The sequence below is a fragment of the Thermobia domestica genome, chromosome 3, assembly GCF_964235325.1.
Source record: "Thermobia domestica chromosome 3, izTheDome1.hap1.1, whole genome shotgun sequence".
In the NCBI taxonomy this organism is placed as follows: domain Eukaryota; kingdom Metazoa; phylum Arthropoda; class Insecta; order Zygentoma; family Lepismatidae; genus Thermobia; species Thermobia domestica.
In genome coordinates this window covers 332,477,075-332,504,149 of record NC_137456.1, presented here as the reverse complement: position 1 = coordinate 332,504,149, position 27,075 = coordinate 332,477,075, and the positions used below count along the sequence as shown (strand labels likewise).

The following is a 27,075-nucleotide window of genomic DNA, read 5'->3' as shown; positions in this document are numbered from 1 at the left end:
AGTTGAACGATATTCACCAGGTTATGGCATATGCTGATGATGTAAATTTAATAGGGGATGATCGGAGAACAATAGAAAGAAATGCAGAGATCTTATTAAACTGTTGCAGGGACATGGTTTAGAAGTAAATGCAGAGAAAACAAAATACATGGAAGTGCATCGGGACCGTAATACTGCAAATCGTTGATGCGTTAAAATATTAAATAATAGTTTTGATAAAGTTGATACTTTCACTTATCTAGGATCAATACTAACAGACGAAAATCATATTCACGAAGTAATTAAATGTCGACTAAAAGCAGGGAATTCGTATTACTGCTCGGTTCTAAATCTTTTGTCGTCGCGAATTCTGTCGAAGAATTTGAAGCTTAAAATATACAAAACGATAATCATACCTGTTGTTCTGTATGGCTGCGAAACATGGTCGCTTTTTTGAGGGAAGAACATAGACTGAAAGTATTTGAGAAGAAGATTCTGCGACGAATATTCGGACCCAAGAGGAATGGGAATGGGGAATAGCGGAAACTTCGTAACGAGGAACTACATAATTTATACGGTCTACCCAACACTGTTAGGGTCGTCAAGTCTAGGGGCTTAGGTGGGCAGGTCATGTAGCTAGAATGGAAGAAAGTAGAAACGCTTTCAAAGTCTTGACTGGAAGACCAATCGGAAAACGACCATTCGGAAGACCTAGGCGCAGATGGGAGAACAATATTAAGATGGATCTCGCAGAGATTGGAATACAGAGTAGAAACTGGATGCAGTTAGCTAAGGATAGAAGTCAGTGGAGAGCTTTTGTGAACGCGGCATTGAACCTCCGGGTTCCATAGGCCATAGAGTTAGTTAGTTAGTTAGCAAGTTGCAATACAAACGAGACAAGAAAGCATTTAGTTGTTTGTGATTATAAGTCACCAAACAGAAAACAATGTGGCACAAAATACGGAAATACAATATTTATTAGAAATTGGACAGGAAAATGGTTTCCAAAAATCTTTATTATTAAAATGGTACATACAGGCATGGCCGGATTTGGGGTGTGTGTGCAAAGGTGCACGTGCACCTCCCTTTCGTTGTAAATATACACTACGTAAAGTGAGGAGCTGAGTTTTTCAAAATCAATAGTTTAAGTCAATTTTCTGAAGGTTGAAGGAAAAGAATTCATCGAGAGCAGACATTTAGCATTTTCGAAGGAATTCCTCATTCACATCACAAATGCCTAAAGACATTTAAAAAACTCAAATTTAATATTGGTGCTCCCCTTCCCCCTCAGAGAATCCCGGATCCGGCCCTGGATACAGGTACAACAGGAGATCGTTGGCACCCAACAACAGATGTCGCAACTGACAAATGGATTGGTGTTTCTTTGGTTCCACATTTCTCGGCAAAAATCAAGAAGATTCTGCAAAGACACAACATCAAAATTTCAGAAGTTCCTCCTAAATCCATAGACTAATACTTAACAAATTTTAAGGCATTTTTTACTGACCCTCTACAAACCAGTGGCGTCTATCGGTTGAAATGTCAATGTGATAAAGTGTATAAAGGCCAAACAAGAAGGAATATTTGCACTAGAATAGCTGAATATGTTCGTACTTCGGAAGTCTCGGAACCCGCAACAGTTGTCTGGTCTAGCAACGCATCTTCGAGATTGTAACCATCACATAGTGGAGTCAAGTTTAATTGAAAAGGCAAAATCAGCAACGAAACGAGTTTTTGAGTTTTACGTCCCATAGTTATGCCGGTTAGGCTAAAGGGAGCAACGAAACGAAACATCAAAGAATCATATTACATCAATAAAGAGAGACCCACACTTAATTTAGATAGAAGGGAAATAAATATTATTTGAAGTAATCTTTTCACTACATACTTTCGCCATTAGGAAAGCAAGAAAAGAAAACAAAACAGTGAACAGCAGTGTACAATGACAGTGAGTGACTCATTCCTATGTGTTTAACTGTTTGACATATTTGTTGTTTACTTTTCTTAACTTTTTTTTTTTTTTTTTAACGCTTCCATCTTCTTCTTGTTTTAAATCATTTTTGAATTTTAAGCAAACCGATAAAGGAAGAGGTTTCTTTCGAAAGCGCTACTTGTTACATGTCGAAGAAAACTCTACTATATAACTTTTGCGGTGAGTATCACCTTATTTGTTTTACTCATTAAAGAGAATAATGTTGCACCGAAAACGTAACTGCCTAAATATGACATTTTGCAGATGACCGCCATTCTGCTGTACACATTCTGTAACCCTCTTGCTAAAGTCACTCATCACTGTTTGCATATCTAAGGCAATTCTTGAAACTTTTTCGTAAATGTGACATTTCAGTTCAGAGAAGAAAACTGTATCTTTGAAATATATATATATATATATATAATAATTTGTGACGCAATACTGTTCTTTTAAAATTATTTTTTGCAACACTGCTACCTGTTCCTTGATTTAAATACACAAATAAATAAATATTTTCATGTCTAGTTTGTATTCCAACTTGTTACACTCAAATATATTTAATCATCTTTTCGTAAAACGTTTCTATAATCACCCGATCCACTACCTCACCCTGTATATCTGAATCTCACCAGTTATATGTCTGAATTCCTCTGGAAATCATTTACGAGTTACGTTTGAATTTACTCTGGAAATGATTTATAAGTTATATGTCACAATTTGGTAGCGAATACAAGCTTAGTATCAACAAAGAGTGGTCCAGCACCGTATTTGCTTAAACTTTTGCCATTATTTTGATAACTGTTCTGAAACATGTATTTCCCTTTCTATGCGCAAGTAGCGGAAACAAACAAAATAATAGAAAATGTTTAATAATGGCTGGAAATGTGCACATAATGTGTAATTTTCAAACCAACATTTGATATGTATCACTGCTGGTCTTCAATGGGTTTTGTTTTGAATTTTTTTTTTAGTTCTTTGTGTTTAGAAATAATAAATGTGGTTTCTGCTAAAGAGTAATAACGGTTCACTTAAAATATCTATTTGACATTAAGACACGCCTTTGCAGAATGCTTCCAGCGATAATTTTTCGCTCGTAATACTATATGTTCACTCTGTATAGTGTCTGAATGTGATAATTGTAGTATGTTTATGAAAGCTTGTAATTATAATAATAATTTGATTATTATTGGTTATTAACAAATTATAAAACAATTATGTAGGATGCATAACAAAATTGTAATGTGTTTCCTGAACGAATACAATTAAATTAACTAAACATTTGGCTAACTGGAGTTCATAATCAGTATTTTACTAGCTGAAATGCCCGTTCTTCGCTCGGGGCGAATAGGTTTATGGAAAATGTCTGTGTTTGCTGCGTAAAAGATGTTATGTCCAAAATGTTCTAAACGTTTGAACTTAAAAACCTTACACACAATCATAGTCATACGTCTTGCAAATAAAATCAGAAAAATAAACACACTGCTGAACAAGACTGCACTTATTTAATATAAAAACACATTTACACGTGACGTTTCGATCTTCTAGCCAAGATCTGATGAGGATCTTGGCTAGAAGATCGAAACAGGTGTAAATGAAGGGTAAGGGGAAGAAACAAGGAATGTCACAAAACTGCATTTTCGAGAAAACAGCGTTTTAATATTGAAAACCGCGTACAAAGAATAGGGTTATGAAATCTTTTGCCACTTTTTATATGAACATTTCTACATCTACGCATGCATGGCATAGACAGTCAAATAGTGCCAAGAATTACCAACAGATAGGACAAAGTACCCGAAAAAGCACATACATGGACATTCCTTGTTTTTTCCCCGTACCCTTCAAATGTGTTTTTATATTAAATAAGTGCAATCTTGTTCAGCAGTGTGTTTATTTTTCTTAAAAACCTTTTTATAATACTTTGTGCAGAACAATTTATGCAGAGATTTAAAACATTCAACATTTCACCAGCAGTGTAAAGCACTTAATAAACTTTGTTTGTTTAAGACTTTACACAAGCAGAAAATTTTCAGTCCCAATCTTTGTCAAATAAGTACGATTTATGATTTTTGGAATTAATACCTTTTACACAGCAAATACAGATATGCGAACCCTCTCGCCCCTTATGATAGGCATTTCAGGAAAGGTGAATAATTAAAAGCATAAGATATTCTATTTTTGTCATAAATTTCGAACTCCCCTACCCCTTAGGATACGCCCTTTAATCGATGTAACATTATATAAAAACCTTGCGGCAGGAACTATATTCCGAGATTCATTTCAAACAGGTAAACCGTATTCCGTGATGCTATCACAAACAACAGACAACTTTCAATGTAGCGAAACAATATATAGAAATTTCGACTTCCATCCTTTTAAAACCGAAATTTTATAAAATGGTGGTTGACGTACGCGCTTATTTGTAATGAAGAGTTTGTATATATATATATTTCATTTTCCTAACTTGAGTGGTTCATGATATACTCTGTTTATCTCATTAATTTTAAAACCCATCCTTCTTTAGGACACGCCCTTTAATCAAAGTAGTTATTGACACCTGGCTCCATATTCACACTATGTTTCGAATTCATTTACAACGTTTTCCGCCATTTTTTTTTCGTGATGCGATCGCAAAGAACAGACAACATTGATTTTAATGTGGAGATGGAAGGATGATAGAAAATGCCTGTTTTCTCTAAAAAAGCATTAATAAAAAAAACGCTGCGACACATGTTCTCTTATTTATAATGAGAATTTTATATGCCGAGTTTAATCTCCCTAATTTCAGGGATTTATGTGCTACTCTATCCTGGACAAAACGTAAGTCTCTCTCTTAGCGTAGTACTTCCAAAAGAATCCTTGCTTATTCATTGCTCTCGTAACAAATTGAGTTTTCTGTCTAGATATATTAATATGGCCTGAATTTTCAGTGAATCACTTTCACTGTTTCATATAATCGTATATTGCCCCTTCCCTCCCTTCCCCTTCTAGAAGATTAATTTTCGAAAACGCTAGAACGTTTGCTTTTCCTTTTTTTTTTTTTTTTTTTATTTAAGAGATATACCGAATTTCATGAAGATAGATCATACGGAAACATACGTAAATTCATGGAATATATATTTCTTCCTCTCTGCATTCACTTTTTGTATCTTCAGCAATCATTTTTGAAGTATGCACTAGCACTAAGATACACTGTAAGAGGCCTTGTGGAAAAGCACGAGCCAACCTCTACCAAGTGGTCACTGAAAAGCACGAATAGTATCTAACCCAGTCAGGGCAGGAGCGCAGCAGATAAGCCCGTAACGTAGCGCGGTAGTGCGTCCATAGGAAGCAGACGTGCCAGCGATGGTGGGTATACAGGTAAACTAGGATTGTGAAAAACCACTGCTTTCACGATACAGAGATATGTGATCGGTCCCTTAATTAACGCTTTCACTTACAAATTTGAAAAAAAAAAAAAAAAAAATCTCCGGATCTTAACACTCCTTCGTGCTGACGATTATGGACGAATACCTGCGTACCGAGTTCGACTTCCATTACTGCATTTTCACGTACATACGCAATTCGATTATTTATGTACTTCTCTGCTAAAATATTATTTAAAAAATTTCTAAATTTTAGAAATTTGTGGATCCGTATAATCAATCTGCTCCCCGAATTTTACATTTTCAACGTAGGCTTATCTTCACATTGGACAGTTTGTGAATAAATAAGGGGGAATTTTGAAATAGCCCTCTTTTTCCATTTAGGAGCGGAACTTTCACAAGCGCTGAAATACATGTTTCCTTTTTAAAATTAAAAGCCTATATTCTGAATTTCACATCTTACGCGAATCCTTACATTTCGCACTTTCTGATCAAGCAAAGGAAAATTTTTGAGTATTTTAAATTTTCCTGTTTCCCCTCTTCCTTTTTGGACCGGAATTTTCGAGAACGCTGAAACACGTTTTTAATAAAGAATTCATATGTCGAGTTTCATCTTTTTAACACCAGGAATTCATGATATACTCTATTCTTGTGGGAAATTTTGAACTCCCCTTTTACCCCACTTAGAATAGGTATTTGTAAAAATCCTTTGTTATCATGTATTTTCGTGACAAAAGGAGTATTTTCTCCATCATTTCACTGTAATAGTAGTGTAGCCCGGGCGATGTTGAATCACCCACTGTACTCTTTCATATAATAGATAATTAGTGGGTTACCAAATATAATGAGGGTCATCAAGTCTAGGGGGCTCAGGTGAGCAGGTCATGTAGCTAGAATGGAAGAGAGTAGGAACGCTTTCAAAGTTTTAACTGGAAGACCATTCGGAAAACGACCATTAGACTAGTGTAAATGGGAGGATAATATTAAGAGATATTTCTCAGAAATAGGAATATAAAGTAGAAACTGGATCCAGTTAGCTAAGAATAGAAGTCAGTGGAGAGCTTTTGTGAAAACGGCATTGAACCTCCGGGTTCCATAGGCCATAGAATTAGTTAGTTTATATATAGGGCTATATATATATATATATATATATAGAAATAGGAATAGAAAGTAGAAACTGGATCCAGTTAGCTAAGAATAGAAGTCAGTGGAGAGCTTTTGTGAAAACGGCATTGAACCTCCGGGTTCCATAGGCCATAGAGTTCGTTAGTTATTATAGTGGGTCTATTGTTGAAATGTATGCTTGTGACTAAATTTATTATTTATATTACCTTTATCTTTGTATAACAAGAGATATTTTGTGTGTTCCTAAACTGATTCGTATTTCTTTCAGTCTTAATTTGTATTTATTGTGGTATTTCTATATTAGATAATTAATTTATGCTCTACTAGTATGTGATAATTTTATATTATACTTTTGCAGGTGAGTCAGCTGATACATAATGGTGAAAAAACATAACAATCAGCTTCCGTCGAATCTTCCACAGCTGCAGAACCTCATAAAAAGGGACCTATCATCATACAGAGATGAGGTAACAACAAGAGTTTATTCATTTGTCTTAATTTGTAATGTTAATTGTTAAAGGTTAGGCTAGGTTGTTAATCTTTAATTTTTAAAAGGTTAATTAATGTTTTAGTACCTATGTGATAATCGAGAAAATGAGAGTACAGTAGAAATAGTTCATCTTATCGTAGCTACTTCAGGTATTGGTCGAGCTAAGTTAGTGATTGACTAATGGCTCTGCTAACAGGTGCAGTTTTGTCAACTGAAATTGTCTCCAAGGATAAATAAAATTTACGCAACAAGCTAAGGAGTTATAATCGTATATTGCCCCTTTTAAATTATGGCTTTTTTTTGGAGTAAATTATAGTCTTTTACTCAAGCGACTACTGCATCATCCATAGTTATTCTAGGATTATGGCTCCTTCCTCATTCTCCTCAGAATAGAACAGCCTTTCAAACGGTACCTATCATATTTCCCTATCATGTCGTTGATGCGGGAAATTTTTATAGAAATCGTGATTTTTTTTTTCTGTAAAAATTTCGTTTTTCAAATTTTGAGCCTCTGTGTAACCCCCCACCCCCTCCTTCCCGCTTTGTTAACGCACAGATCTCAAAATCAACTGAAAAAATACTAGGAGGTGTATTAAATGTGTGTACAAAATTTCAAGTTTCTATCTTGAACAATAAGGGCGGGGGGAAATATTTACCAATGAGTACCACAATGCCCCAGGTTATTAAAAAAAGACCCGGATGTAGTATAAAAATGTCCTGAGACATCCGTATTTATCCTAGAGTCAGGTTCGTACATCATACTCTTCAGAATAGAAAAAAAAAACAACCTTCAAACGTTACCATTCACATGTCTCTCCATCATGTATCTAAGACGGGAGAATCGTGAGAAAATGGATTTTTTGTTAAAAAATATCCCATTTTTTTGTACTCTTTTGCCCCTTTTGGAGATCTAAAAAGAAATTTGAAAAATACTAGGATGTGTACAGAATATGTGTGCAAAATTCCAGTCTTCTAAGTGTAAAAGTAAGACCGCCAAAAAATAATAAAAATAGGCATAATAAAAAATATTTTTTAAAACGCTATGACGTCATCACACTCTATTTTTCGACACAGAAAGGCGCGAAATCACACGTAACGTGTTCTGCAATGCCTCCCTGCTTGAAAACCAAAAGAAAAAGCTCTATTGTACGTTTTTAATCGAGTAATGAAGACACTACGTTAGTACCTAAAAATAGACACTATAACAAAAGGGGTTTCATCTCAATGTTATATGGGTAATAGTTTGATTACACAGCTTTTTAAACAACTGGATTGTTAGTTACATAAAATTCAGCTTTATTCTGAATACAAATGTTTAGTAAGTATGGAAGTATAACCATTAGAGTATGAAACACTGAACCAATTATCCCTACCATACAGAAAAATATATACTCACGGTTCTAGATTTACATATTTGGACAAATATATAATTTTTTGGTGATATTCGTCTATTAAACACTGTTACTCTTTGTCCAAGTCTGAAAAAAAAATAGTAATGAAAAGAAAAAAAAGCCGTGACCAACGAAAGTTTAGAACGACAGTTTGTTTCACGAAGATGGTAGATGCAGCAGATGCTTTTAGTATATCTTTCAGACAGGGCAGATGCTTTCAGACTAAATAATTTTAATTTAAAGTTTTATCGAAAAATTCCCCGTGGCTTTGTGTGGGTATTAATTATGTTGCTTGTATTTTGTTGCAGTTCCTTCAACAGTATCGCCACTACAAGTCCAATCTTCAGTTGTTTCAACTGAGACCTAATCAGTACAAGAAAAATTTAGACGAACTGGTTATGTTTCTTGCGCAGGTAAGCTTCACATTAATCCTCTCTCTTTCATGTGCTCTGCTATTAATAGTCCATGCATGCAGGGCTGTATTTAACATTTTTGCCGTCGTGGGCCGTGAAAAAATGGCTCTTCGTGTGTGTTCAGTTGTGTAAGCAAAAACGCAGAAAATTGACAAAAGACAAAATATTATCCTTTTCCGGTGGCAGCCAATAAGCAATATTCTCAGCACCTTCTAGCACCAGTAGCGTCGTAACGAGAAAACTGTGTCGTGTTATGGTTTTCAGTCTAGACTTCTCTTCATTTTCTTTCTCGTGGATAGCCTTTTTTTTCCGCTTACCATATTTGTGTCTGGAAATTTGTCGCCCTGTGACTCATGCGTAAACACGGGCCTGCCTACATAATATATAGTAGTTGTTTAGATAACCCACTGTATACTTATCGCATTCTGAAATATTAAATTGAAACAGTGTAGTTTTTAAGTTGCAAGTAAATCGTGATAATAGTTTTAAATTTACAAATTTACTTCTCCCTAGCGGTATCCGTTGGCATTAGGCAAATAGCGAAGGTGGCGACACCTACGAGCATAAGTAGTTACTATTACGAATGATGATAGTTTTAAATTTACAAATTCCCTGCTCCCTAGTGGTATCTGTTGGTATCAGACAGGCAGCGAAGGTGGCGACATCTATAAGCTGGACTACTACTCTGTTAGGACGTAGTGTTAGTCACGTACGTACATGTTTTGCCATTATAAGTTGGATATTAAAAATTCTAAGTCTTATTCAGTGTCCACAATAAACGTGAAATATTCTTTATATTCTTCTATTGACACCTAAACCAGATGAAATTCAAATTTACATATTATATATAAATAGTCCCAGTTATAATTACCTATAGAACATAAGACCACATTCTAGTATATGTAGAAACAATTAACTTTCACAGCATTCCTGAGTACATTAAAACATCGATATTTCGGTTATTGTAATCGAGTAGCCATCATCAGGATCAAACATCGGCTTAAATCATACTCGGTAGTATGTTCTTCATGTACTTAATTAAAGAACCTAAGAAGTGTTCTTATACGAATATTTTTAAGCAGTATCATCTGTGTTCCCTGATTCAAACTACCTCTCTCTCTCTCTCTTTTTTTTTCTTTCTTTTTAAATACATATCATCTGCTGTATGTTCAGAAGAAAAATCGTTCTTCGGACAGTGGCAGATTTCAAATATACGTATTTTATTTTACATGACATATCCTTTAAATCTGTTTTGTTAAATAGAGAAACTCGCATGTTTACACAAAGAAACGTTTTACTAAGTATAAAACCCGTCGATTTAGCCAATTTATAATATCTTCAAGTGTTTGTAAAGATTCAACAGAGAGTACGGTAGCTTAATGGTATAGCGCGTATCTCTGGTGGGTGGGGCCCCTGGTTCGATTCCCTGCTAAGTTAGTTTGTGGTGGACATCATGTCCGTGGGTTGTCTCGGGTTACTCCCGTTTCCTCCAGGGTGTTTACTGATACTGGAAATATTGAGTTATACTGGAATTTAATTTTGATACTAGAAATGCTGGAAATATACTGGAATATTGATCCACATACTGGAAAATCATGAAACTGGTAATTTATCAACAATCCTTTTATTTGTAATTGTTTTAATAGTCTTAGAAACAATTTTGTATCCATTGAGATTGTAAATTTTTCCAAAGCAAGCGTTGTATACATTTTGTAATTAGACATTTAAAGCAATAGGTGCGATGGAGGGCTGAGAGGGGAGTTGGGAGGCCCTTTAAAAATGTTTAAAAAAATCAAGGTTAACTAAATTTATTAAAAATAAAATATTCTTTCGATGGTAAAACAGTTACAAACGTGAAATCATCAAGGGTGTGATTATTCCTTAAGAACTTTAAAAAAAAAAAAAAAAAAAAAAATGTACAGTGAAACTTGTCTATGTTGGCCACCATCGGTTCCATTGAAAAGTGGCCAACTTACATTTATCAACTTACAGAAAATAAGTGTGATTGATGTATTTTTAAGATAGAATTTCTAGTATTACTTGATTGTAAAATTTTAATAAGCAATGGCAGCATAGCTACTTTTAAATAATGTATATAGAGTAATCATAACAATGTACAGTACTAGAAAAAGTACTACAGTATGTTTAATATATGTACCTTTATCTTCTTGAAAACTAGTCTGCTATACTTATTCAGATTGAAAGCGCAATTACACAAACAACCATATAATAGAAACATACTCACGCAGTTTATTGAAATTGATATTGTAGCATACGGAGTTATTTAGATTGAAAACAGGGGCCGCAGTGGTTCAGTGATAGAGATTTCACTTCTGGTGCATGGGGTCTCTGGTTCGATCCCAGCTCGCGTCAAGTCAACTTTGAAGGTGGACAGATACCGTGTGCGTGGGTTTCATCGGGGTTCTTCAGTTTCCTCCCACTTTCTTCATTCCACCATTTTACTCATTTCTCGTTATCACCGTCTCCTTTAGCCTACCCGGCATAAACGTAGGTCGTAAAGATTTAATTTCAGATTGAAAACAAGAAAAGCAAAATTATAAATTGAACTATTTATGTGCAGTTTATATGTCTTTTTTCGACAGTGACAAATATTTTCTGTAGATATCTTTCGAAAAAAAATAGCAAATCAGTTATTATACAAATTTATTCATCGTGGTTCATTCTAAACGTACTTCTTTTATTCTTTTTAGCGTTCTAATTATGTAGTTAACTACTTCTTGTTAATGAGCTACAAGTGTTTTCTCGTAGCAAAATATTCTTTATGAAAATCTTATGGGAATTCATATCTCAAAACTTCCGCTATCTTTCCACAAGCCGTCAGGTACCAATACTTGACAATTGACATGGTTAGATTTAACCTTGAGAATTTTCCGGAATTACTAAAGCTCCCCACTGATGAAAGGAGCTGATATAGCTAATGGTTTTGCAAAACAGACAGGGTAAACAAATACGTACAACCATTTCCTGAATTCCTGTACGTGCTTTTTCATATTCACATCTTCCTTCACCAACCCTTTATGAGGGTATTGTTCTGGCCATTGACCTCCAAGAACAAATCGTGCGAATCCATGTTTCTTTTTGTCTAGTCTCAAAAAACAGAACATCTGCCTCCCATATGGAATAAGAAAGAGTTAAGAAAAATAACAAAACGGTATTTTGCGTGGCCAAGATTCGCAGGTAAATTTATCACTATCATCATAGGACAAACATTGCTTCAATGTGGCCAACTTCCAAGATATACAGGTGGCCAACTTACAGAGTAATAAGTAACGAATGTCTTATGGGAAAATGCAGGTTCAACACGAACCAGGCCAAGATAAGCAGGTGGCCAACTTAGAGAAGTGGCCAAGTTCACAGGTTTTACTGTGTTAGGTACTGGAATTTTACTGATAGTTATACTGAATATAGTGGAAACATACTGGAAATTTGAAAATGAAACTCAGTAGACACCCTGTCCTCTTACATCCTCATTCCATCATTTAATTGCTTTAATCATCATCTCTCTCAACCTAAAGGGAATAATCGTGGTACGTTAAAATGAAAGATTTCACATCATTTGAGTAAATGCTATGCATATGGATAGGTATCCTTGTTCTGCGTAATCTCCATGTGTGTCTAGCTCTTAAACCGTTACTAACTGAAGTTTAAGGATAGCATAAATTGTAAATGATAATGCAATTCCATGAAGTTTAAGTACTAAATTTTCAGAACATTTATTGGCAACACTATTAAATTTTTTCCTAAAGGATTTTTGTCGGTGAATCCTTTTAATAGCTCTAGAAACAGTTCATTGGAACTGAAAAACCCACTGCGTTTAATAATTTGCTATTTTATAATTTCCTATCGAGTTGCCAATTTTCTTCAGTTCTTGAATTTTTTGTAATTGTCTTTAGAATACAGTAATTAAATGTCTTCCCATGGTATAATGAAAATAAAGATAGAACGTAGGGTCATTCCTCCATTGAAATCAAAATATTAAAAAATCCCAAAATTTTCAGGCAAAAAAAGCAGTGGAAAAGAGCTTTTTTTTTTTTTTAATAGAAAAAATAGTTTTTTGCCAGCCTTTTCATCCCTACTCTTCAGTACCATTAGATTAACAATGCTGGCAACCCAACATGAAGCTATGTATTTTCAAATGGTACAACATCAGGTTATGATATATTTCAAATCTGTATGTTAAACGAAAACTCACCATTATTATTATTAAAGTCCTGGAATTAAGTATTGTTCCTTTTGGCAGGTCCTGGGACTAATTTTTTTTTTTTTTTTTTTTTTATTGTCATTATTATTTTTAAATTTTAATTTAGGTTTGGGCCTGGAAATTTTCTTCCACATTTCTCGATCTCCGGCTTTCTCTTTTAACTCCCAATATTTTCTTCTATTTTTCAAATCGTCTTCCACTTGTTCTTCCGATTCCTCGCCATCCTTCTATCGTTCGTTCTATAGCAGTATGAAGAAGATAATTTCTTCGCAAGATATGTCCAATCCAATTCGCGATCCTAAGAAGGATGCTGGCCAAAAGCGTCGTCTTCTCTCCTATCCGTTTCAAAACATGCTCATTTGTTATCTTCTCCATCTTTCGAAGCTTTCTAAATATTTCTTCTCCTAACTTCTTTAATGACCAAGTTTCTGAACCATATAGTCTAATGCTCCATATATACCACTTGACCAGCTTCTTCCTTAGTCCAGTATTAAAACTCACTATAACATACTTATTATTCAGTGTTCAAATTAAGGACGCTCCAGTGTCAGTAATATCAAAAATCGACCAAATCTATGTTCCCACAATAGTAATAACGCAAATGAGAGGGATGGGACAATGCACATCGAAAGTACCTTTGTGTCGAATACTACGATTATGATATGACGTGTTTGGAATGAATAAGGAAGGATTGAAAGTTTTACTTTTTCCGAGTGTCGTTACTCCCGAAAACTACTTAGATAAGTACCACATCCAACATCTGCCAGTTTAACATCCGATGTTTATGCTTGTTACGCTGAGGGAGACGGATAATTTAGTCAAATGAATGAAGATGATGATGGTGGAATGAGAATGTGGGAGGAAACGGGAGTACCGTTCCACCACAAACTAACTTGGCCGGGTATCGGACCAAGGACCCCACACTCCAGAGGTAAGCGCTCTACCACTCAGCCACATCCAAGCATGTAGTTAGTTTTCGATAGATATAACAGGGATCATAGCGAGTCACTTTTTTTTTTTTTTAACTAAAAGTTATTTTTTTTTTAAGTTAGTCACTAAAAGTTACTCTTTTGGGAGGTAAAGTGACTTTTTCGTGTAATTTATGTTTTCCATTGGCAGTTTCCTATAATAAAAAAAAATGAAAAAGGCAGAGACTTGTTACTCATTACTCTTCTGAAAGCTTCAGTACTTGCTGCCACATGTAAAACAGTCAGCTTTATTCTCACTTCAGCTTTTATTCTTTCTAAAGCACAGTGGATGGTTGGTGGATGCTTAAGCTCTCAAGGTGGGGTCGAGAACCCTTCTGTGTCTATTCTTTCTTCTATCATAATAGTCTTTTAGTTTTCTCTCGTAATACTTAACGTTCCGCTCAACGTTGTGTGTGTGTTTGTGTGGTTCATCATGTTCGTCTTGTGTTATACTTCTTGCATGTTCTTCTTAAGAGTAGGTGATGAATTTGAATATTTCATGCCTTTGAGAACTCTCAATGCTAAGTTAAATATAATGTCTGGGATGAAGAAATTCTGAAGTAGGGCAGAACTGGTTCCACTTACACAGAAGCTTCTTACATCTGCTAAGTCTGCTTACCGTAACTACAAAGCATACTTACAAAACCTAAGGAAGGAGGAAGCTCAAAAAGAAGAAGTAAAGGAGAAAAGATGGAACAAAAGAAGAAAAAGAGAGAGAGAGTGATGGAGAAATTGGCAAAGGAAAAAAGGGGTAGGATGAGTTTTTGGTCACGTTTTGGTCACTTTTCAACTATTTACAAGAGACCAGACCACTATGAGCCCTGATATAATCATAAAAGTCAAATTGCTGTTTACTACAATTTGGTATCGCAAACAGAAGATACGGTAAATATTTGTAAAGTTTGCAACACTGATTAATAGAATACGTTGATCGTATAAAAATCTGATAAAAGAGAGCTTTAATGATCAATATGCGTTTATTAGAAATATAACAAATCTCGATACCAACTGGAAATAGACGGTGAGTCAAAATGATGTTCCCGATTTCAGTTATTATTATTATTATTTTTTCTAATATTATAAATGTTTAATATGCAATACACGTGTTACACAAGACATATCTAGTCTGTAATCAAGTTCCCGCCAAACTCTTCGTTGCATGTCAGGGTCGATATCGGCCACAGCTGCAGCGATGCACTCACGCAATTCAACCACAGTTGTAGCAGTTGGCGGCACAATTACCCTAAATTTTCCACAGAAATGCCGTTGAACTAGCACAACGAACTTAGTCGTATAAAACTCAAGCACACAGAACGCTCTGAGGCCTGTAGAAGCCATATTGCTCACTTCGACTAAACTACCACCTAGTGAACGTCTACGTAACTATCAATCTGCAATAGGAAGAGGAAAAAGAAACTTTTTGAGATTTTATTCGAGAAAAGAATTATAATGGCAAGAAAAACTCATTACTGTTCGAATAATACATTAAAGAAATTTAGGAACATCCTTCTTGACTCACACTGTATACACGTAATTGATGTGATGAACTACATTGAAGCTGTAAGTAGGCTTCTGATAAATTTTAGTTCTACTCTTCAAACACTACTTTGTTAAAAAACATCTCATTTTTGATGTATTTTTGCCTTTGATATCAACTTCATATTTCTTAGTGTTTTTTTTTTTTTCATATCTTACAGTAACATTTAATCCACAGAACAATTATTAATCTCTGAAGACGAGAAAGATTATACAAAAATTTAGTAGGCCCTCCAGTACTCTGCTGATGTATCTTGCTAATCTATTGAAACATAATATGTTCTGTATATTTGTAAACGCTATGATATTGCCATTAACTACGACTTACGACCTTAACATCAACTATTGTACAAGGTAACCAAAAAAGTTCCTACCGTTCTACAGCAGTGATAAACAAAGATCCAGTGGACGGTACCTACCTTTAAGTTTCGAAGTAATCTCAATCAACATTCAACACCTTTTTCCAATATTCCTGCTTATCCTCTATATGCTGGTGATAAAACTCGGTAGTCGTGGATGCAAAGAAGTCCGTGATTGCGTTCCGCGTGTCTCTCTAATTTGCAAAGGATCTCCCACGGAGGTGGGTGTCGAAGGAGTGAAACAGGTAATAATGTGTTGGTGCAAGATCCGGTGAATGTGGTGCATGGCACAGTGCCTCCCAGCCAAGTTGCTGAAGGATCTCCCGGGTTCTCTTTGTCACATGTGGCTTGGCATTGTCGCCCAGAAACAACACACCCTTGCGGCTCCTACTCCAATGTATGATGCACTCTGTGCAACTGCTGAGAGTAGAGATCAACAGTGATAGTCTTACTACGTGGATGGAGGTCGTAGTTCACCACTTGCCGATAATTCCGCCATACAGAGACCATAATTTTTTGTGGGTGCAGAGCAGAGTCATGTGGCTACAACCAATATCTTCATCACCAATGAGCAAGCGATCAAAGATAGGTATGTTCAGGTGCCAAGTGAGCAAGAACAAAGGTTGTCACTCGTTGTTCCTTGTTAGCTGCCGACAATGTGTGGAGTACCCACATGCATAACTTGTATGGCTTCCCTACCCCATGCTGATGCAGTCTGACTGTTTCACGGAAATATGGAACCTTTCAGCAAGTTCATCACACGCTAGACGACTGTCCTCGATGGTTACTTTTAGGCTTCGTCATCTAACACATGTGGTCGTCGGGGGCGCGGTGGCTCAGTGGTAGAGCGTTCACCTCCGGTGTTTGGGGTCCCTGGTTCGATCCCAGCTCGCACCGTGTGGACTTTGTGGTAAACAAACACTGTGCTCGTGGGTTTTCTTGGGTTTCTGCCGTTTCCTCATATTTCTTCATTCCACCATTTCACTCATCTCTCATCATCACCGTCTCCTTTAGCTTAACCGGCATACTCTTCGGACGTAAAACTTAAAGATTTCATTTCATTTCATTTTCACATGTGGTCGTCCACTGCGAGGTTCATCTGAAAGGTCCATATCTCCCGAATGAAATGGAATGTCGGTGCGTTGGTTCACGGCAACTCCCCAAGTGCCTGGCATGTGTGGCGACTTGCTCCGACAGTCAACAGGTACACTTTATAGTCATACAACAAACACACGCGTTTCGATACCTCCATTTCTCTTCGACACTGGATGAACTATGACTACTGTGTGTGCACAGCGTGCGTGTATTACTGAAAGACGATGACCAAATTAACTCCTGAGCGCTTGACAGGCACGTACGTAATTTCGTTTACTCTCTGTGAGCGCATGATTAATAGGACACAAAAAACGGCAAGAACTCTTTTAGTTACCTTGTATTTACCAAACTACGTCTAAGTCGACCGCTATGTTTTTAAAAGGCTTCTTGAGAATTTACTTACTTTTAACTAATTCTGAATAATCAAAATTACTTTTTCTTATTGGTATAAAATATTTTAAAATATACCAAAAGAAGTTAACTAGCTATTGTATACTTACGTCAGTTATTAGTTGCCTAAATTATGGTAATAAAAGAAAACATCGGTAAAATGCGGTGCCATAAATAAAACCAAATGTAGTAGTTTGCGGTATATGCATTTTTTACTTTCACAACCTTTTTTAGATCAGGCAAACAACAGGATTGTATTTGAACATTCGGTATAAGCTATTACGCAACGTAAAAGCATTGACTTAAACTACAAAACTTAATCTGCAATTGTAAGACGACCCTGTAGTTTTCGAATGACGAATCTGAAAAAAAAAAAAAAAGAAAAAAGAAAAAAAAATCTCGTTTTATAGTCGGATAAGTACTGTATGTTCTACATCCATATAGCTGAAGGATATGTCAAACGTAATAATGTTTTTTTATGTTTGTAGGTCTCCCATTGCTATACCGAAGAATTATCCAATTTTGCTCAAGAGCTGATCGACATCTTGCAGACTCATCACACGATATTAGACCCTGATATGAGAATGGTATGTATACAATCGCTTTTGGTTATAGTTTTCTTGACGCATTTGGTAGTTTTTATAAACTCTGGTCATCAAGATTTAGAAGGTACATTTAGTATGATGCATTTTAGATATATCAGTATAAGATATAATTTTCAGAAATAGTAATAGTAATAAAAATAACCATTTCTAGCCATTTGTGAACACAGAAAATGTTTCCGAAAAACAAAAAAAAAAAGTTTCTCAGTTGTTATTCGCAATAATAAATCTCTATAGTGCTACAATACACGGAGGACTATGGTTGGCCAGAATGGCATAAATTCGTCTGGGTTGTACAAGGTCCGGTCTTTGACTCCTTAGACTGGAATCTACAACTTCTTAAGGGTGAAAATAATAATAATAATAATAATAATAATAATAATAATAATAATAATAATAATAATAATAATAAAAGTGTGTAATTTCTTAGTATTTAGAATTTACTACTTAGTGAGACAGTTTTTTACCTTTGAAAGTTTAAGATATATATACAGTATATATATGTTGCAAAAGGTGACATCGTGCGTAAAAGATACTAGAAAGCTGTAAGAGGTATCGGAAGTAATGAGGATCTAATTCAAAGAAGCGTACGCTTAGTACTAAATATTTATTTATTTATTTATTTATTTATTTATTTATTTATTTATTTATTTGTTGATTAATTTAATTTACGCGTAGTATAAAGCCACTAAACACACGGAGAAAAATTGTGTTTTTGAAAATTTTAATTTTGAAGGTTGTATTTTGAAAAATCTTATTCAATTGCATAATTTTATACTGGATCTGTCCTTTGCGTCAAAATGAAAGTCTCTGAACTCATGTTTAAAAATAATGCGTGGATTAATATGTTTCAACAAAAGAAATTCATTTATAATATAGTATGTGAAGTAGGTTTATTTACGACCCAGTTCAGCGTGATTGGAATGAAGGAGTCGGTGTCAAATGTAGAAGTAGGAAGGGAGAAAATAGAACAGGTGACTAGTTTTCGATACCTGGATAGTATTAGTGATGAAATGAATTGTGAACGTAAAATAAGAGCAAGGATGGGAATGGCGAAGGAAGCCTTTAGGAGGAAGAAAATACTGTTTTGTGGGACCTTGAATAAAGAGTTGACAAAAAGTCTTATAAAATATTTCGTATGAAGTATTATACTGTATGGGGCAGAAACGTGGACATTACCAGAAAAAGATAAAAAACGACTCGAAGCTTTTGAAATGTGGGTATGGAGAAGAACGGAGAGAATTAGCTGGGTCGAGCGGAAAACGAATAAGAGGGTGTTGAGAAGAAAAAAGATCAATTTTAAATGGTATTAAGAAGAGGAAGAGAAATTGGATGGGACATTGGCTAAGAAGAAACTGTATCATGAGGGACGTGCTAGAGGGTATGGTAGCAGGAAAGAAAGAGAGGCAGCGAAGGAGACTAAAATTAAGGGGCGATATCAAAACAGAGAAATTTGTTTGACGAGGAAAGGTTAGCATGAAGCTCCTCAGCTGCGGCAAGTGACCTGCTAATAATGGCATAATACCTATGATGATGATCATGATGAACTTGATTTCATTATAAGTTTATAGTACAGGCTCCCGTAATAATAAACAGAAATATAAATGACACTACAAATCCCGTTACAAACCATACAGTACAACGTTTACCATTTTGTCATCATTTTACTTTAATGATAATATCATTCAAGTGAACTCTTTGTCGTAACTATAAAGTTAACGTATGTTCCTTCGTCGGCGTGGGAGACAGGGGTTCGATTTTTGCTGGGAGCTCTTTTAGTTCGGATCTCACGTTAAACTGTAGGTTCACGTCTCATATAATCTCGCTACTGAAAATTGATGATGAGCACTAACTCAACTAATCACCCAAATGCTTGTCCTCCCGAACTATATACTCTAGAATAGCGTTTCCCAACCTGGGGTGCGCAAGGCATTCTCAGGGTGTCCGCAAGCCAATTTGAGAAAGGTATATACAGTGGTGAGAAATACACCAATTTAGGTTAAATGATCGAATTAATAATGTGAAATCAATTTGCGTGAGAAGTGATATTTGACCTACAAGATGTTGCTTATACTCCAACGGCATTTTCATATTAAATTGTTGAAGTTAATACATTTTTTTTTCTTTAAAAAAAAAAAAATGTTTGGATAGGCTATTGTGGTTTAGTTTTGTTTACGTACTGGATTTATTTATATATTTCTAACATCTTACTCAAGGTGTCTGGCTCCAGGTTTCAAATACTCAAAAAATAAATACGACTGCGTTGCAATCACGGAGATACGATGTGAAAATACGCTCCAATAAGAAATTTGGAATTTAACTGTCCATTTCGTAGTAAAAATGAGGGAAATGCAGTGAGTAACCATGGCTCACTTTTAATAATAATACTGTTTTTTTTCTCTTTTTCAGTCTTTCTGCCGTGCTCTTATTCTGATGAGAAACAAGAACATGATTCCCCCAACCACTCTGCTGTCGCTGTTTTTCCAGCTTTTACGTTGTCAGGATAAGACGTTAAGGAAATACCTGGAGCTACATATTATCACTGATATTAAGAGTGTCAATGCAAAACATAAGGATGTTCGGTTAAATACGGTAAGTATGGGAGGAAAGTTATTTTTAATGAAAGTTTTACGCGTAGTTTTATATATATGTATATACAAGATGCCCGAGAAACCCCTAACCATTTCTGGGAAGGAGCTCTAGAATTCAAATGAAGTGTTTATAATATAAAAAGAGACACCAAAAGTCAAGGAAATCACAAAAGTTCGACATGACCGCCCTACATATTCAAGCAGAGTTGCCATCTCTGTATGGTGCATCTGAACACACGCTGCAACATTGCTAGGGTAATTGTATTCACCGGTACCGAAATGCATTCACTCAGGTGCACCAAATCCCTGATCTTCACGTTGTACACCTGACTCTCGATGTAACCCCATACAAAGAAGTCCAAGTACGTTAGATCAGACGAGCGTGCTGCTCAGAACCGTGGTAAGCCTCGTTCAATCCAGTGTCCTGGAAATGTCCCGGTGAGGTAATCACCACAATACACACACAGTGCGGTGACTCGCCGTCTTGTTGAAACACCGCCAAATACAGAATGTTGTTGGCAAACAAATGGGGCCGCAGGAATTGCTTATGCATGTTCAGGTACGACGTTAGCGTAATTATTGCTTCACCAAAAGAGAATGGACCGTAAATGTGCTGTTGAATGATGCCTAACCACAGTTCATTTTCGGAGTATAACGTTCCAATTCCATGACAACGTTTAGTTATTGTTTAGCTCATACCTTGGTGTGGCGATCGATGAGGTCACAGGTGTGAAAGATAGGCTTATTACTGAACAGGATGTGTACTAACAAATTTTCAAAGTTGACTGCCTCAATTAAGTCGTGGCACATGACCATGCGTGCCGTATAGTCCTCAGGTTCAAGATGATGGAGCACCTGGATGTGATAAGCTTTTGTATTCAGTACGAAGCGCAAGGTTTGCTACACAGAAGACTGTAGGATACTGTGTTTCCAACTGAGACGACGTGTCGACGCTTTTGGAGTCTGCTCGATCTCCTATCGTATGGGCTTCACAATTTTCTGCCACCTCTATAGCCGCCCAGAACGTTTCTCGTCACTAACACTCCTAGTTCGATTGCACTTGCTGACCAAACTTCAAATGGTTGTTCACGTTGGAGATTTTTTATGGTAAAGTCGGCAAAACTATTCTTGGACCTCAGCAAAGGGCAGTCCATTGATTCTCCATCTTTCGACGTCTATATATTGTTGTTGGGTCAACATTTTTGATATTACCTGCAATAAAGAGACAAACATTAGCGTTTTTCTCAGAAATGGTTAGGGACTTCGCGGGCACTGTCCTTCGTTAATCTTTTTAGACTTGTAGCGAATTTTCACTCCACTTTGTCGTTGACGATACAGTAGCGATGACCAAAATGGTTTGACGCATGAAAAAAAAAAAAAAAAAAAAAAAAAAAGTTGTTTGAGATTATAATTTAACAAGGTATAGCAGTTTGTCTTCTAAGTTACTATCTTCCGGAAGACACCAATTTATAGAAGTATTTTTCATCACGGGATTTAAACCCATTTTTTGTGATGGGGCAGCTCAATGTTGCTTACCTAAGTATAATACATAGACCACTAACACAAAAGCGATCCGTCAGTTGCGTGTTTATCGAGAAGCAAAAGTAATGTGAATGCCTTATTTTTGCGTCTCCACAACCCACAATATACGAAGAAAATACTGTATTTCAAATGAAATTAAAAGTGTGATATTTGTATTAGAACACGATTCAGCACTGACACTAATGCAGGTAATAGTTTGACTATCTTCGACGCACACACACATACATATGTATCATGGCGGTCGCAATGCACCCACGTAAATGCCAAGAAGCAGGAGGTAGGAATATTTAAATAAATAAATAAAAAACACTGCGATATACCTTTTAATTTATAGAAGAACATACCAATATATTACCTGTGATTGGCTAATAAAGTATATATTACTGTTTGAATGATAATACATGGTACATATTCTGTTGAAGCACAGTAACTAATAATGTCATTCCTAGACATGTTACAAATGTTACTATCCAAGGTTAGGTGCGAGGTAAACCGTGGTAATCACTCTGCAGCCATGTCAGCTCGGTCTCTTGCGTATGCTCGTACTGACGTCACAATCAAACATAGAAACAGGGACTTTTGATTGACTCTCGGAGACGATAAGAGTTTCCAGTCGGATGTTTGCAGAATGTGGGACCAAAGTAGAAAACTGAAAAGAATTGAAGAAAGTTTTTGTAGTAGGGACTTGCAGCTCACGTTCCTTTTTCGCCTATAAGAGAAATGAAATAAAATAAAGTTTACCACATGGGAAAGTACATTATAATCAACAAAGGGTTCTTTTTCGTAGAACATCCCATAATGTCTCAATATATATATTCCATTACATTCAGATGGTAGTGTATAAACATTGTGTTCATTGCTTCAGTAGTACCTGAGAAGAAATATACTATATTCCCACATGTAATGAAATAGTAGAAAGTTGAATGTAACGGAATAGAAGATAATTTCTGATTCATAGATGTTCTAGTTGGTGTATAAGTACACTCTATCAATTCAGTTGTAGTTATTAAAGGATTGGATTCTGCAGAGAATCGGGATGTTACTAGTGAAGAATAGTAGAATTTAATTATTTTTCATATACATAGATTTCTCCAAAATTTTGATTCATTTTTTTTTTCTCTCTTATTTGTTTATTTGGTTTTTCGTAAAATAACAAGAACCAATAGATCCTACATTTACAAAGGTTTTTACCCTAGAATCTTCCTGATAAAAATATAGCAAGTTGAATCCTTCGAGGACAATGTGTAAAAATATTAGGTTGTATAAAAGTAGGAGTCTTTGAAGACCAAAATGTTGAAGACATGTATTGTGATTTGAAAATAACATTATGAAACCACATATCCAATATTTTGTTCGATAACCTTCCGCCATTTTTCTGACGACACTATAATTCTGTTGTTGTAGAACTCCTGTGGTCTCTGGTCAGAAAATTGTGACACACAGTTATCACAGGCATGTTTTGAAACTATATTAACGCCATTCACGGAGTTCTGCACACTGGAACAAATGATATCGGACGGTTACAGGTCCGGACTATACAGTGTATGCATTAAATCTTCCAAGCCAATTCTTTCAATTTCTGACATGTCGTTAAAGACATATACGGTTTGCCGTTGTATACGACATGCTTTCTGTTGATTGGTTCCGGCTGTTTCTTTTGAATTGCTAAATGCACTCGCACTGATTGTCTACATTACAAGTCTGGGTCTGTCATTCTATCCGGTTGCAGCAACTTACGTTGCATAATGCTCTTCCAACTCCACCAACGTACAGCATCAGTGTAGGCTTTACCACAGACTGTGGAGCTTTTTCTAGCTTCGACCTTGGTGATGTTATTCACTTCTCGTCACGAACAATTGCTCCAGAAATGGCAAGAGTTCTTAGTTTCAGTAGAGATTCGTAGATAGAAATTCGATCGAGTAGATGTTTTTGAGTCAGATCATGTGGCACCTAAACGTCGAGGTTTTTTTGTAGTCAACTTTCTATTTTATTTATTTATTTATTTATTTATTTAACAATCACCAGATACAGCTCAGAGGCCATTTTACACTGGATATCCAACAACAACAATAACAATGGAAAGGATTTGGGAAGGTATCGGCCAGGGCCTGTTTAGTAGGTACCATCCCGGCATTTGCCTGGTAGGACTGAGGGAAACCCTGGAAAACCTCAGTCAGGATGGTCGGCAGCGGGATTCGAACCCACGACCTCCCGAATGCGAAGCCAACGCTCTACCACTTGAGCTACTTCGCACTGTTTTATGATGGATGTTGTTTTGGTTATTGAGGGTGACATGAGTGCTTACATGCCGGTCTTGCACCCTCTCGACTGTTGTTTGAATATCATTCAGCTTTTCTGTGATTGGTCGCCCACTTGGGCAGCGAAATTTCCAGAACGAAAGCCACTGAACCATCTTTTGCCTGTGGCTTTTCATAACGTGAAGGTGTGTTCATAAAGTATCGGACCTTATTTCTTTCCCACGTTCACCTCTGGTGCTTGGGGTCCAGGGTTCGATCCCAGCCCCCGCCAAGTGAACTTTGGTGGTGGACAAACACCGTGTGCGTGGATTTTCTCGGGGTTCTCCCGTTTCCTCCCACCGGCATAACCATGGGACGTAAAACTCAAGATTTCATTTCATTTGATTTTTTCCCCCACGTAAACCAATGAAGGGCGGGAGACTGTTCAGTGTAGATGTAGAGAGAGTAGGGAATTTTTTCCCACCCGCTGAAAGCGTCAGTCGAGTGAACACGTGTAGTGAACGGTCGTCGTATTTCAGTTGTTTTGTAAAATGGCAGAAAAACTTGGGCAACGATATTGAAACAAATTTTTACCAAAAAGCTTCGCGATACCAAAGTGGAAACCATTCAATCGGATCGGTACATTCAGCTTGAACGAAAATTTGGACATGTGGAGAGTGTCTGCGAAATTTGATTGAGGATTTCATCTACAAACATAACATTCCTGTTTGTCTTCAGGCTCCTTATTCACCCGACGTGGCTCCGTATGACATTTGATTACTTCGCGAGCTGATGCCACTAAAAAGGACCCGATTTGAGTGAAGAAAAGACATGGTGAATGCGGCGGCCGATTGTTCACCATTTCAAAAACTACTCCGGAAGTGTTTCCAACAACGGCGGGAGCGCTGGAAGAAATGTGTGCATTACCAAGGAGAATACTTTGAAGTGTTTCGGATTTCCAAATCATTTTTTTTTTTTTTTTTTTTTTTTTTTTTTGCCAACCAAATGTTTGAAATTTTTTGAACACACCTCGTATTTTGCCCATAAAGAGCACTAATTTCTTCACGGATGTTTCCAGGCATTTGAGCCTTTATCGAAGTACAATTGCAAAATGTAGTGCAGTTTAGCCGAAAGCTCACTCATCTAACGGCGTTACATCTTACGTTTAATTGTAGGTATTCCAACACTTTTTACACATGTAGTACGTTCAACAAGTATGGTTCATATATATCATTCAATTTGGGACCCTGACACCATGTCGTGCGGAAAAGTCTCAATTCTGTTTTGACATCCTGATATTCTGAAAAAAAAAGAAAGAAAAAAAATCTTGGCACTTGTATAATTTTCATGATACTAAGGGACTACTTATGTATAGAAAATATTATAATTTTTTACTAGTGTTCACTCTAAATGATATATATTTTTCTGTTACGTAAAAGTGATATACTTGTATAGTATGATAAATAAGTTACATGTCCTTACAAAATTGTCAGCGCTGTTCTTGAAGGGAACGAAGATGTAAATAATAAAACTGTAATAAACATTAAAGCACAACAAAACACCTATGCACACCACAACTGATTTTCTATTTGAATTTGTTTTTGTCTTTTACTTGTCTAGATAAGACTTAGTTGCATTTCTCTATAGCAAATGGGAGCAGTAACAGGGTTCCTACTGGTGACGGAAATCAGGTAAGTCAGGGAAACACTGGAAAAAGACTGGAAATCCGAGAGAGTTAGGGAAATTTTATAAAATGTATCTTTTCTAACATTGATTGTACACCAATTCAGCTTAGCCAACCATTAATGATCACAGTATGGAACGTTGCCCAGATTTTTATGAGTGGTAAGTGGAATGTATGTGAGCAATTGATTCTTATTTGTCTCTATAGAATAAATGTTCTCATATATAAATATTCACCGTTATTTATTCTTTATTTATATATCAACGTCATGCGACACCTATCATGAAGGTCATGAAATAGATTTCTCCAGATCAGTAGGAACCCTGAGTAATCACTGCTGCAGCGTGGTTTCAGGAAGTAACTACTAACTAGGGATGTACTTGAACCTGAACCTACAAAGTGGGGGTGATGTATATATTTCCTGAAAGCTTGGATCAAGGTAAGATAAAAAACGGTTACCAAAATTGGGGAGGTCTCATATGTTCCGCTTGCGGGCAGCACTTTTTTTCTATTAAGATCTTTAAGCGTGTCCATAAAGTCCGTTGCAATCCCGAAAAATCTGAAACGGTGAGACAGATATGAAAACAGAGAAACATGTCTTTCATCATTTCAAAATTACATCGTATCAAAGTAAAATGAATTGTTCCAAGGTCCCAAACGGGGTCTAACTCAATATTTTTAAATGGAAAGAAGAGTTAACTTGCATATCGTATGAAAGTTGGTGTTAAATGATAGAAGATAAATAAAGTTTCGACTCTACGATAAGCTGTGCAAAATAGCGGTGGGCCAAAATATCAACACAATCTTCATTGAATAGTCTATGTCCACTCCTATTAATCTGAAACGGTGAGACAGGTGAAAAAAAAAAAAAAAAAAAAAAAAACGAATGTTTCAACACGCTTGTGTTGACATTTGACCTACCGCCATTTTCCACAAGCTTATCATCAAGAGTCGAGACTTGTTTCACCTTTGACTTAACATCAGCTTTCACACGATACTCAACTTGAACCCCTTTCTCATTTCAACATTTTGAGTTGCACCCCGTCTGGGATCCTACGAGGGAGCCTGGAACTTTTTTTTTTTTTTTTAATTTGAATCGGTATACTTTTCAAATAAT

General features: G+C 36.1%; 1 protein-coding gene across 3 annotated transcripts in view; it reads left to right on the top strand.

Annotated features, from left to right (window-relative positions):
• Positions 1 to 27,075, top strand: part of Mys45A (SDA1 domain containing protein Mys45A) — an 85,689-nt gene that overhangs the window by 10,184 nt on the left and 48,430 nt on the right. For all 3 annotated transcript variants that reach the window (XM_081752761.1, XM_081752759.1, XM_081752760.1), the window contains exons 2-5: positions 6,797 to 6,905; positions 8,628 to 8,732; positions 17,791 to 17,889; positions 20,314 to 20,496. In XM_081752761.1, coding sequence (XP_081608887.1) covers positions 6,816 to 6,905; positions 8,628 to 8,732; positions 17,791 to 17,889; positions 20,314 to 20,496 — 477 coding nt within the window. In that variant the 5' untranslated portion in view covers positions 6,797 to 6,815. The remainder of the gene's footprint in view (positions 1 to 6,796; positions 6,906 to 8,627; positions 8,733 to 17,790; positions 17,890 to 20,313; positions 20,497 to 27,075) is intronic.